Here is a 13043-nt window from a genome sequence, read left to right as displayed (position 1 = left end):
GGCTGTTTCGTCTTGTTAGTGTAAAGTCTCTTTGCCCCTTGCAATAGTTGCTTTTCTTTTTCGTTGATTATGGTATTAACATCCCTTCCTTCATCATCTTCTTCACGCACTGAAGGTCTAATAATCCCATTCCGGTATTGAGGTCAGATTGAAATCACGTATTGCCAGAAAGTGCTTCTGCCTCATTTGGAATGGCGTTTTATCATTCAATTCGATCATGAACATCTCGTGTTAGGGAAAGAAACATCATTCAATATCTATAATGGGTATAATCAAAACAACTATCATTGAATCCGAAGGCCTACAACTCAAGAACATTATTAAACCATCATTTAAAAAACCCTAAAATCCCAAATCGGAAACCCTAATCAGAATCCAATCTCAAAACAAAAAGAAAAAGAAATCTAAGAACTGGTGAACTTAGTAACCGCCTTTGTTCCTTCAGAAACGGCATGCTTAGCCAATTCACCAGGCAAAACCAATCGAACGGCGGTTTGGATCTCCCTAGATGTAATCGTCGGCTTCTTATTATACCTAGCCAATCTCGATGCTTCTTGAGCCAATTTCTCAAAGATATCGTTGATGAAACTGTTCATTATCCCCATCGCTTTGCTCGAGATCCCGATATCAGGATGAACCTGTTTCAATACCTTGAAGATGTAAATCTTGTAAGTCTCGACGCTCTTCTTAACCTTCTTCTTCTTCTTATCTGCGCCGCCTTCTTTTGAGATCTTCTTCTCCGCCTTTGGCCTCTTCTCCGCCGGAGCCTTTTCCGCTGGTTTTTTCTCGGCGGGCTTCTTCTCACCAACCTTTGGAGCCATAGGATATAAAGAATGGGGAAAACGAGGGTTTTTTGAGAACGGAATCAGGAATGAAAGAACTCGAGGAATTGGAGAATGAGTGACTTGAGGGTTTAGAGGGAGATGGGATTGTTTACATATAGAGGAGAGGTGGTTTCTGATTGGTTGATTGTGTTTCACTCGGATCGATGACGTGGAGTCCTTTGAGTTGGTTAGATTTGAGGCGCCGTGCGGAAAGAGATAAGGACAGTTCACCATTGCTAAATTACTTAAAAGGCCCTTACACTAGTTTTTTTGTTAAATTATACTATTAGTCCTTGCATTATACATAAGCTGTGAATTTAGTCTATATATTTTAATTTGGCATTTTTAGTCCATGTGCTTTTTGTATTTTAAATTTCAGTCCTAAGTAAATAATATTTGTTGAATTCATTAAATTTTTGTATTTCCTAAATCATAAGTAACAAATACATTTTATCACATTTATAATGTCATGCTAGCCTAAAATCAATTAACGGATTTAACGATTACTATCTCGCATCCAAATTGAAATCCCATAATTTGAAAAATATAAAACAAAGAATGATTGAATAAGAGAAAGTGGACTAAAACTACAATGTAAAATTTAATCGAATCAATTTAATTTCATGCAATTTCAATTAAAATTTCAATTTATAAAAATACAAAATTAAATTCACAATTTACACCTAATACAATAAAAATTTAGTTTTATTTTATCATGTAATTTCTTATACTTTTATTCTATTCAAATAAACTTTATCTCTTCTTTTTTCGCTTAATTTATCACTTTTTAAGAGTTTCTTTTAAACTCAAAAGCAAATTGCTTTCACAAAATTAATATTTTTAAAAATAACAAAAAAACTATAATTGTTTTTAAAATTATAATTACCTATTTTCTTTACTATTCTTTTTAGAGTCCATAAAGAAAACAATAAATTTTTATTTAAATTATATAATTACTTTAATTTTTATTTTTAAGTTCATAAAAATATTTCTTTTAAAGTTGGTAATTTTCCTTACCAACAATTAATTATCATTTCCAATGTTTAAATCGAAATCCTCTCTATGAGAATGTAATATATCTTATTATTGCACCAAACAATTATTAGTTTTTCCTGTTCTTTTAAAAGTTCATCATTCATTTAAGTTGCATTAGAAATTTTATCACAAGCATATGCATGTGAAAGTCACATATTTAAAACACAAATATGTATTTAAAAATAACATAAATAAATAATAAATTCTTGTCATCCACATAATGAGTGTCACGTAATATTGCTATTCCTTTCTTGTTTTAACACGAAGATTTTTAGTTGTTGTACCACAACTACGCATTGGTGCATATTTTTTAAGTAAGGTGAAACTAAAAAATTGCTCTGAAGGAGTCAGAGATGAATCATAAATTTTTGTGGACAAAATGCAATTTTACTATTATATTGACTTGTAATTTCATAATTTTTAAAGGTATTAAAATACATATTTTAGTATTTGGGGAGGAGAAGGCCACTCCCTACCCCCTTACCTAAGCCTCTAGTTTTAAGTATACTCCACGTCAAATTTGAACCGTCATTTAGCGCTCAAATTAACAATGAAGTTGACAAAAGAACCTGATTGACATAATACTAATGATATAAGGATTCCACCAGAACATTATGAAGTATAGAGTCTAATTTAAAATTTAGGCCATAATTTAAGGACATCATATGAAATAAACCCTAAAAGATAAGAAAAACCGTTTCCGTCCACCTTACGTCCACACAGATCTTAACACCAAATATTAATCCAACGGTTAGGATTTGATTCCGATCAACTTATTTCTTCAAACATTACTCTCTTTTCAATTTTTCTTTTCTTCTCTTTCTCACAGAAGAACAAAAAAATTCAACGGCCGACCGTTGGTGGCGTACGGAGACGCTTCTCATCTCATTTCAGCAGATCTCAACTCTTCCTTCGCCGGTATTGCTTTTCTTTTTCAATTTACCAAAATAAAATTAAAACCATTATTTTATTTTATTTTTACATTGATTTTTGACGAGGATTTTTTTTCTAGGGTTTATTTGTTCTTCCTTCGTTTTTTGGCTGTTTTCGATAAATTTTTTCCATTTTTCCATGGCTGCTCCACCCGCAAGAGCTCGAGCCGATTACGACTATCTCATAAAGCTCCTTTTGATCGGCGACAGCGGTAATTTGTTTTTTTAAAATTTTAAAATCTCTTTATATATGAATATTGATTTGAAATGCGATCTAGTAGTTAATCTACATCGTTTTTGAGAAATGTTAACGCTCTTTGATAGGATTTGATTTTTTTTTTCGTAATGTAGAAAACCTAGATGTGAAACCGTGGTTTGATTTCAGGATCATTACCTTAGATTAAGCTTCGCTTTAGGATCATTTATTAACTCAATTGCGTTAAGCGAGATTGATTCGGTAAAAAGAAAGGCCTATTTGTTTTTGTTTTTTTTTTTGTTGTTTTTATTATTATTATTTTTTATGGTGGAACTATGGTATTGAGCTTTGTTCATCATATATTGGTTGTATATATTGATTTCTATGTTTTAATATAGCTCATTGCCATGTGAATATCCTCTGTCTCGGTTGGGGATTAATGACTGATGGTGTATTCATTTACATGAGCTTTCTTGATATTCTGCATTTTCTTTTGGAAAAAATAGGTTCTATTTAGTGTTTTCATGGTGAATATATGCTAGTGGGCATTGTTTGTCATATATTTTAGGTCACATCTATTAATTTCTATGTTTTAACATAGCTCATTGCCATGTGAATATCCTCGGTCTCTATTAGTGTTACTGATGATTAATATCGTGGAGGCATAGAATGTACATTTGCATGAAGGAACTGTTTCTTAATTCATGGGATGTCTGCTGCAAATAGCTGTATACTTGCCTGTAATTAGGAATTAATAGTTGATGTTGTATTAATTTATATGATCTTGTTCTTGATATTCTGCATGTTCTTTTGAATTCGTGTAACGAAAATGTATGTTTACTTTGTTATTGGGTTGTTGGGCAGGTGTGGGTAAGAGTTGCCTCCTTTTGCGTTTTTCGGATGGCTCATTTACTACAAGTTTTATCACAACCATTGGGTAGGTGTTTTCCTAATTGCAGTACAGTGATCTTATTATTATTGATTTGTTACAAAGGGTATGTGGGTTAATAATGATGTGTTGCTTTGGCAGAATCGACTTTAAGATTAGGACTATAGAGCTTGATGGAAAAAGGATCAAACTGCAAATTTGGGATACTGCTGGGCAAGAGCGGTTTCGGACTATTACAACTGGTTTGTTTTTGGCTCTGAAGGTGTCATTGTTTAGAAATGAATCCAATCAGAATTACTATCAGTTTGGTTTATAATAATTTTGATAGCATGACTTGGGCATTGATTTATCCGAGTTTGTTAATTGTGAGTGTCATTGCATGATGTGAGCTTTTGTTTGCTCTCACTCTGATATTGTCAAATTTAACATCTCTAGTTCATTGTTGCTCTCCTTTCTGTTTCTCTTGCTTTTTCAGTCTTTTTGGAAATTAGGAGTTTGTATGCTTCCATGGTTTGTCTCTAATGCTTTCAAACCTGCATATCGTCTTACACCCGAGTTTTATTACAAAACTTGGAAATAAGATTACAAATTCAATTCTTTCTATTGTCTTCTAGAGTCTTGTCTGGTTGTCGGATGAATTAAGTAATGTTTTCTATTTCTGCAGCTTACTACCGTGGAGCCATGGGCATTTTGCTCGTCTATGATGTGACTGATGAGTCATCTTTCAATAGTAATTACTGAACTTTTTAATTGTTTTTATTTTGTATTTTCTTACATATGCTGTTTGATCTTATCTACCTTAGAATCCTTTTAGCTATTTCTACCGTTTCCTGTTAATTTTCCTCGATTTTGAATCTTTTCACTTTCCTGTAATTTGGAAACTAGAAATATCCTTCTTTTCCACTAAATTTTATCCTTTTTTGCTTAGACATTAGAAACTGGATTCGTAATATTGAACAGCATGCTTCGGACAATGTCAACAAAATTCTGGTGGGTAATAAGGCTGATATGGACGAAAGCAAAAGGGTCCGTTTCTCTTTTTCCCTCTTCCATATTTGCACATACGTTTTCCTTTCTTTCAATGCATTTGCAGCTATCCTTCCGTTTTTCATTTTTCCCATAGATATTTTTCAAGTGAATTTGATTTTGCAACTTCTTTTTCAGGCCGTCCCTACCTCAAAGGGCCAAGCTCTTGCCGATGAATACGGCATCAAGTTCTTCGAAACTGTATGTAATTTTTACTACGGATATTTTGTTTTATTTTTTCTGATATGATTAGTTGGTCTTTTGTATATGCTCAAGAGCCACTCTTATCATCATGCAGAGTGCAAAAACAAACTTAAACGTTGAGGAGGTTTTCTTTTCAATAGCCAGGGACATTAAACAAAGACTTGCCGATACTGACTCAAAGTCTGAGGTATGGTTTCTTTAAACACGAACGTATTAATTATTCAAACTCATTTATCATTGACAATATTTTTTTCCCTTCCAACAGCCACAGACGATCAAAATTAACCAAGGCGACCAAGCAGCAGGAGGTGCAGCGCCCGCTCAAAAATCAGCTTGCTGCGGTTGAACGAACTATTTCGAGGATGAGATGAGATTTGAAGGGTACATTCTCTATTACTGTAGTAGCTGTTTTGGTCTTAAAAAAGAAAAACTAATTTTGTTACAACTTATATATATTGTTTGTGTTTGTATTCACTTCTTTGCTTATCATTATTTTTACAATCTGCTAACTCCTTTGTGTGAAATGTTTGATTATATTAGATTATTTTTATCACCTAAATAACGTGTTTGATAGCGGTAAAAGTACCATGGAGGCTCATGTATTGGAGCCGGATTATATTTTGTCTTATTTACTCAAAAAAGGGGCAAAGTAGTCCTTGTACGTTAAATCAATTATCTATTTTTTTTTATTAAAAACAGATCTCTGTACGTCAGCATGATGTATACGTGGCATGCCATGTATCATTATCTGGTTATTTTGTTAGTTACATTAATTTTTAACGGTACAAATGGATAAAATCTTTAATAGAAAAGATCAATATACTCTTTGAATTAATGTACAAAAACTAATTTGCTTTATCTTTTGAGTAGAGGGAACAAAATATAATTTAACTCTCTCTACGGTACTTTTTGTTGTATGCTAGCCAATTTGTATCTTACCATTATGACATGTATACATTTCTTAAGATAAAGGGATTTTACATGAATACATGATAAAGCAAATTGAATGTGAAGATCAACTTTGGGAGCATTGTTCCCAAGTACAAAGGATTAATTGCATCATATATCTCAAATTATGATTAAGATTTTAAATTGGTTTTAAATTTGAATTAAATACTAAAAGTTTGAGTGTTAAGTGTTAGCTCTAAAAGTGGAGCATATCCGAACTTTAAAATATTTTAGATAAATCTTAAAAATATCCAAACAGTTTATATTGAATCATCAAATGTATGTTAAGAGTATTGATTCTGATTTTATAAGGTGTTATAAATTTGTGCCTTTATTTAATTAGGAATAATAAGAGATTTAATCACCACTATTATTTTATAAAAAAATCTCTAATTAAGGAAGTCCAAAATTTCCTTTTGTTTAATGTCAATTGTAATTAATGAAAAATTAACAACTTTCCATAAACAATTATATAAATCCTATCTATACAACATTAAATGGAATATGAAAGCAAAACAGGAATAAAAATCCTTTTAATTCGGATAGGACTTTTCCCATTCTCAATACATAATTGTCATCACACAAAAATAAGGGTCACTTTTTCTACTTGTTTTATTTATTCCACATCTCTCTCTATATATATACATAAAGTCTTCCCTTTTTTTTATGCTAAAATAGGTTCTTCTTAGGGTACTTATAAACTGAGAAATAGCTGAGTTATGTCTCCATTGTCGAATGATTACAAGGTTAGTCATACTTCTAAACTATTCTCTCTTTTTTCTTTCAATTTTTAATGTTTTAAATATTGAGTTTAGTAATTTCCCTTATCCTTGGAATACTGGTTTATGGCTTTTTTTTTTTTTACAATTTCATCCTAAATTCTGGTCGTATCTGCTTTTTTAGCACAATGTCTAGAACTACTCATAGCCCCCTCCTCAATCCATAAATAGGAGTATAATACGCTTCAGCGCATTCGAACCCACGTCTTCCTGTATTGACAATAATGACTATACCAATAGATTTAAGACTCAATCGACGGTTTATGACTAAATATTATTATTATTGCAAATAATTTTATGACTTTAAAAAAAAAACCCATTTATTTCTATATGCAAAACCTAGCTTATATTTTCTTAATTAAGTTCTCAAGTGATGAAATAGCTTCTTCTTGTAATTATGAGAAATGAACTATTATGTATCTATCTTCATAATCCAAGCCATACACTAGGAATCTAATAGTTGTTTTGCAGGTTATTTATCAATGTTTATTAATAGTGCCAAAAAATATTAATAAAATAAAAATCGATTCAAATCATAGTGTTAAAAGTTGAGTTTAATTGAATTTAATTAAATTTAATTCGATTTTTATTATTTATTTTTCTTTAATTTAAATAAAAATCAATGAATCAATTCAATTCAAATTTGACTCGATTTTGTATATTCAATTTTATTTTAATTCAACTTTTAATTGATAATAAAATCGAATCGAATGGAGCAATTGGGTTATATCCTAACATAAATTTCAACTATTTTTAGGCCTTGTTTGAACTAAAATCAAAGCAAATGTACTACAACAATGAAGTACAATCAATAAGAGATGAAGTTATAGGTGAAATTGGGATACACCAAGAACTAACCAATGTATTATATCAGCTATTATTTCAAGCCTGCCATGAAAGAGACGAAGCTAAACAGCAATTGAAGCAATCAATGGTGGAAATCTCCAAATTGAAGAAATTACTCAACAAACTGTTACCATCATCCAACTTTTCAGCCGAAACCAATTCTTCCGACGACGTTTCATTGACGGCGGATGATTGTACTCATCGGAAAACGTTGAAAGCTTCATTGGTTGAAAATTCCGGTTGTCGGATTCCCGTCAGAAAATGTTATTCTATCGGAAATGTAATTGATGCCCTTAATGAAGGAAGGCCGTTGCTGGTGAAAGGGAGGTTATTTGAAGCTGTTATTGATACTCCGCCATTGTTGGAGACGCTTATGATTATGGGTCACCTTCCTAATTGGCGAAACCCTCCGCCATTGCCGTTTAATCTTGTTGTTAATGAAATCTCTAATTCCCAAACATTGAACTATAAGAAGTCTAGTGATGTAAATGATGGTAGTTTTTGGCGAACAATTTATGAATGGTGTGGTTTTTGGTTTATTTATTAAGTTTATCTAAAAAATTGTCTATGATTTATTAAATTATTTATGTGACTATGAAAAATTATAAAATATCACTTAATTATTTAATTTTGTCATTTTTATTACCGAAGGAAATATCTAAAAACCCAAGATAGTTGGGTGACTAAAAAAGATAAAGTTGAATAGTTGAGTGATAAAAAAAGAAAATTGCTAATAATTGAGTGATTATTTTATAATTTTTTTATAGATGAGTGACTAAAAAAATCATCGTTGGATGACTATTAATGTAGTTTACCCTTTTTGTTTAAGTCATTTGGTGGTTATTTTTTAAAAAGATTCGATTAGTGAGTTCCAAGTAACGATTAGACAATCAGTAGGATAGTTCAGTACCCATTGATGAGAAAAAAGAACATATCTTAGATCTAAGTCAATTTAAAAAATTGTCTGGATTTTGATTAGTCAATTCATGACTACTAAAGTTATTTTATTTATTAAAAAAAAAAGCTGAACTATAACAGAAAAGAGAAATAAGAGTTTTTGATTGATGCAATTGATGCAAACATAAAGAGTCATGTAAGAACGATTTTAACGGCTCAATGATTTATATGAGAAATTTCGAATAATTCAGAAACAATTGAGTAACAATTTTATAACTTTTGAAGATAAATGATAAAAATATTTTTTTTTTCAAGCAAACAAGTAGTTTTTATATTTCCCTTTAGTTGACTACCCTTTTAGACGGGCCTTGATTTCGCTATAAAAAATTACACATAGAAAACCCACTCCATGTTTCGATTGAATCCAAATTATAGATTCTCTGGAGCCGCTGCTGCAACCATATTCAACAATGAAGCTCATAACCCTCTATTTATCGTCCCAAAGGTCGCCAATACCTACTTTTGCTTTTCATCAACCTCGTTTGCGGATGCTTGCAAGTTATTCGACGAAATGTCTGACTTAGATGTAGTATCAGCCACTTCCATAATAGGAACCTTCTCTAAGCAACACCTTCATAAAGAAGCCATATATTTGTTTACCAGGATGCTTTTCAACAATATTAGACCCACTGAATTCACGTTTGGGACTGTGATTCACTCTTCCACTTTGTTAAAAGACCTCAACATTGGCAAACAACTTCATGGCTGTACAATCAAAAGTGGTCTAAATTCTAATGTTTTTGTGGGTAGTGCAAGTTTAGATCTTTATTCAAAGTTAAGTACAATAGAGGAAGCAAGAAAGGTTTTTGAAGATACCCATCAACCAAATGTTGTGTCTTATACAACTTTGATATCTGGGTACATAAAAAATAAGAGTTTTGAGGATGCTTTATGGTTGTTTGAAGAAATGCCTGAGAGAAATGTTGTGACTTGGAATGCTATGATTTCTGGGTTTAGTCAAACTGGTTATAATGAAGAAGCTGTAAATATTTTCATTGAGATGTTAAGAGAAAGGGTAATGCCTAATGAATCTACTTTCTCCTGTGTTATTATAGCAGCTGCTAATATAGGTGCTATTGGTAAAGGCAGAAGCTTGCATGGTTATGTTTTTAAGTGTTTGGGTGATAAGCTTAATGTGTTTATTGGCAATGCTCTTATTAGTTTTTATGCTAAATGTGGAAACATGGAAGATAGTCTCTTGGTTTTCGATAAACTTCGAGGACGGAATGTTGTTTCTTGGAATGCTTTAGTATGTGGTTATGCTCAAAACGGAAGAGGAATCGAAGCTATCGAGTTATTCGAACGAATGATTGTAAGTGGTTTAAAGCCTAATGATGTTACAATTCTTGGTATGTTATGGGCTTGCAGTCATGCCGGTCTTGTTACTGAGGGCTATTCATATTTCAATAAGGTAAGACATAAAGAACCTAACTTGCTTAAACCAGAGCATTATGGTTGTATGGTGGATATGCTTGCTCGGTCTGGGCGGTTCAAAGAAGCTGAAGAGTTTATTCAACGGTTGCCTTTTGAACCAGGTATTGGTTTTTGGAAAGCACTACTCGGTGGCTGTCAGATTCACTCGAATCTGAAACTCGGGGAATTTGCAGCAAGAAAAATCATGGCATTGGACCCGGAGGATGTTTCGTCATATATAATGCTGTCTAACGCGTATGCTGCCGCGGGCAGATGGGAAATTGCATCAACGGTGAGGAAAGAGATAAAAGAGAAACAAATGAAGAGAATTCCGGGTTGTAGTTGGATCGAAATAAGAAACGAAGTTCATGTTTTCCTCAACAAGGATTGCAAACATTGCCAGATAGATGATATCTATAGAGTCTTGAAGATTTGTATACAGCATTCATTGGACTGTGAAGCTGTAAGCATTTTAATGGAGTTTTCCATCTAATTGGTGCCATTTGGACATGAACATATATCGAGAACGATCGATGGGATAAACTAGACTTGGGAGATTCAGCAGGATATGAGATCAAGTACTAAATTATTTGAACCTTTGGTAATTCGGTTTCGAATTCGGTGTTGCTGCTAACATCAAAACAAACATTCGATAGCCCCTGCAGGCAGTCTCGAAGAAGAAATATTACTGTAGTGAACAACAAACCTGACAGCACCAATGTATTAGAAAACGAAACTAACTTCAGTTTGAAGATAAATTTTTTTGCTATTTCCATGGTGTGCAAGGTGGATTCAGTATTCATACTTCAGTTCATCTGCCTTGTTCTATTAAGCTTTCCTTTGCTCGTTCCCAGCTACAAGCATACATACATACACACACAAACACCTACGTACAAGTGTGTGAAGTGTTTACAGAGCAAGTGCTAAAGCAGTTGCACATGATGGTACTATTAGCGGGTCTTATACAGAAGCATTTGCATCTGTTCTTTTGCTTTTGAGACAAAGATCTGTGACATGACAGACTTATCTGATCATACGACAAATTTCTGAAACTGACCCTGTCATGTATAAATCTTTCCTCTCCTTGCTCATTTTTTGTTGTTATTTATGCTATTCAAATTCAGGGTTAATTTTATTCGATATCAGAATCACCCACTCTTAACCCAGATTATTCAATTCCCTTCTAGTTTGAGCTAGGCCTATGCAAGTGTCTACCAGCCTACTCAATAGGCCATACTCGATTCGTAAATAGGTCTAGCATGGTCCTACATGACTTTAATGGTTTTGGGTGTTGTTTTTTTAACCCATAATGTTGAATAACTAACACGAACACGACATTGAACCACACAATAATCTAAACTTTGCCTACTTCCATTCCCTTTTTTAAAAAATCTTAAATTCCAATGCTGAATCTATATAAAGAAAAGGGCAGAATGCTTTAAAACCAAGAAAACAACAATTGAAAGTGACAAAGTAACTTAAAATAAGATGGAAAGTCAATCATGCAATGCCACAACACAGTAAAAATTAATGATTGGGACAGAACATACTGTTTTTTGGTTTGTATTTGACTTGTGTATCATTGTCTTATATCCACAACTTTCCATTCGTAGCTTATGCCTTCAAAGACTGGTCTATTTTTCTTCAGCTTGTTAGGCCAGTCTCCAATTTCAACCAAAAAAAAGCCAAGTTTCATGTAAACAAATTAATTAAATTGAATATAATATCTGGTATAATAATAAATTTAGCCCATTTAGTTCTTTATTTTTGGACCTAAATTTGATTAATTAACGAGCCAAATCACTGTTCTTAATGAAAATATTGAGTAACACATTAATTTTTTTTAACGATGTTGACGAGACGTTCCACGTGTATTCCATGATGACATGAAACTATTTATCTTATATGTCATGTCAATAAATAATTTAAAAATTATAAAAAAAATAGTACAAAATATACGCGGATTGTCATGTTTAAAATTTTAGCATTTTAGTTAGTATTTCCGTTAAAAAACAATAATTCAACTCTTTCCGAGAAGTTGATGATAAAATGTAAATATTAATAGCTAAATTTGTCATTATGCATAATTTGACTACTTTTCAAGTGTTGTAAGGCTAAGTTGATATAATCAAAGATTAGGGTTTTACTGTCAAGTCTGATAGGCCAATGAATGTGTGGCATTTGTCTTCTTGATTAAGCTAATTTTGTCTTTGTAAAAGGTTAGTAGACAATTATAGGTATTCAAAAGCCTTAATTATTGTTAATTATTACTTGATTACCCTTCCAAATCCAATGCTCTTCAGTCAAACCCTTTCTCTTTTATCTTTATCTTTACCTTTATCTTTAATTTTTCCTTCTTTTCCCCATCTTTAACAAGCAAAATTGTTGAAGCTTCTCTTAGATCATTTCCATGGCTATCAATGAAGCTATAACATAATCAAACAAATAACCAAATTCACCTTGGCAGGAAGAAAAGACATATGCACATTATGATCATTACAAGACAGTAAATAAACAAAACAAAATACAACACAGACAACAAAATATTGGGAAAAAAAAATCATACATTAGAATTCATGGGAACTTTGTTGTTTTGTGAGTGGTGGGGGCTCTTAAACCAAAACCTTCTTTGATTTATATGTTTTTACTACACCTGTCCATGGCCAAGCATCTAAGTTTGCTCGAAAAGTAAGACGATTTGAGTAAATGTATAAGCTTGAAAAATGAGTTTGGACAAAAATAAGACTCGTTTAAAACAGGTCAGGCCTCAAGTAAGGTTTTTTGCCCGAGCTTGACCCGGCCCAAATATACAAAAAAAAATTACTTTTTATATTTACTGTTTTGTTACTATTTTCTTGTTTTTTTTTTCACTATTATGTGATTATTTTAAAGACATTTGCTTGTTAAGTTGCATTTATCTTAAGTATGAAGAGTTTTTTTTAATATGGCTGGGCCGAGCCGAGCCTTTGTTTTAGCATTTTTATCCGGGCCGAG

General features: G+C 32.3%; 4 protein-coding genes across 5 annotated transcripts; 3 read left to right on the top strand and 1 right to left on the bottom strand.

Moving 5' to 3' along the window:
• Nucleotides 1–269: 269 nt before the first annotated feature.
• Nucleotides 270–919, bottom strand: LOC105786469 (probable histone H2B.3). The gene has a single exon (XM_012612923.2). It carries the CDS (start codon nt 819–821, stop codon nt 405–407), a length of 417 nt encoding a protein of 138 aa, XP_012468377.1. The 5' UTR covers nt 822–919; the 3' UTR covers nt 270–404.
• Nucleotides 920–2616: 1697 nt separating this feature from the next.
• LOC105786466 (ras-related protein RABE1c) lies at nt 2617–5668 on the top strand. Its single transcript, XM_012612920.2, has 9 exons — nt 2617–2777; nt 2872–3003; nt 3852–3924; nt 4018–4118; nt 4541–4606; nt 4805–4902; nt 5041–5103; nt 5201–5293; nt 5372–5668. The coding sequence occupies exons 2-9, from the start codon at nt 2931–2933 to the stop codon at nt 5450–5452; spliced, it is 648 nt and encodes a 215-aa protein (XP_012468374.1). The 5' UTR covers nt 2617–2777; nt 2872–2930; the 3' UTR covers nt 5453–5668.
• A 1063-nt stretch (nt 5669–6731) lies between these two features.
• On the top strand, nt 6732–8262 carry LOC105786465 (uncharacterized). 2 transcript variants are annotated; one of them, XM_012612919.2, is made up of 2 exons: nt 6732–6800; nt 7591–8262. In XM_012612919.2, the coding sequence occupies exons 1-2, from the start codon at nt 6774–6776 to the stop codon at nt 8224–8226; spliced, it is 663 nt and encodes a 220-aa protein (XP_012468373.1). In that variant the 5' UTR covers nt 6732–6773; the 3' UTR covers nt 8227–8262. The 2 variants fall into 2 exon arrangements, with proteins under 2 accessions (XP_012468373.1, XP_052476618.1); XM_052620658.1 differs by having other exon boundaries at nt 6738–6800; nt 7708–8262.
• A 645-nt stretch (nt 8263–8907) lies between these two features.
• LOC105786464 (pentatricopeptide repeat-containing protein At5g42450, mitochondrial) lies at nt 8908–11197 on the top strand. The gene has a single exon (XM_012612918.2). The coding sequence runs from the start codon at nt 8986–8988 to the stop codon at nt 10540–10542; it is 1557 nt and encodes a 518-aa protein (XP_012468372.1). The 5' UTR covers nt 8908–8985; the 3' UTR covers nt 10543–11197.
• Nucleotides 11198–13043: the final 1846 nt, after the last annotated feature.

This window comes from Gossypium raimondii, chromosome 1 (genome assembly GCF_025698545.1).
Source record: "Gossypium raimondii isolate GPD5lz chromosome 1, ASM2569854v1, whole genome shotgun sequence".
Lineage (NCBI taxonomy): Eukaryota > Viridiplantae > Streptophyta > Magnoliopsida > Malvales > Malvaceae > Gossypium > Gossypium raimondii.
Note: the sequence above shows the minus strand (reverse complement) of the source record. Positions and strands in the feature narration are given on the sequence as shown.

Excerpts from the sequence above, each read along its gene's own strand:
- LOC105786469 (XM_012612923.2), bottom strand. The coding sequence starts at position 821 with ATGGCTCCAAAGGTTGGTGAGAAGAAGCCCGCCGAGAAAAAACCAGCG.
- LOC105786466 (XM_012612920.2), top strand. The coding sequence starts at position 2,931 with ATGGCTGCTCCACCCGCAAGAGCTCGAGCCGATTACGACTATCTCATA. Across the intron at positions 3,004-3,851 it reads CCTTTTGATCGGCGACAGCG|GTGTGGGTAAGAGTTGCCTC; the intron begins GTAATTTGTTTT and ends GTTGTTGGGCAG. Across the intron at positions 4,903-5,040 it reads ATATGGACGAAAGCAAAAGG|GCCGTCCCTACCTCAAAGGG; the intron begins GTCCGTTTCTCT and ends CTTCTTTTTCAG.
- LOC105786465 (XM_012612919.2), top strand. The coding sequence starts at position 6,774 with ATGTCTCCATTGTCGAATGATTACAAG. Across the intron at positions 6,801-7,590 it reads CATTGTCGAATGATTACAAG|GCCTTGTTTGAACTAAAATC; the intron begins GTTAGTCATACT and ends AACTATTTTTAG.
- LOC105786464 (XM_012612918.2), top strand. The coding sequence starts at position 8,986 with ATGTTTCGATTGAATCCAAATTATAGATTCTCTGGAGCCGCTGCTGCA.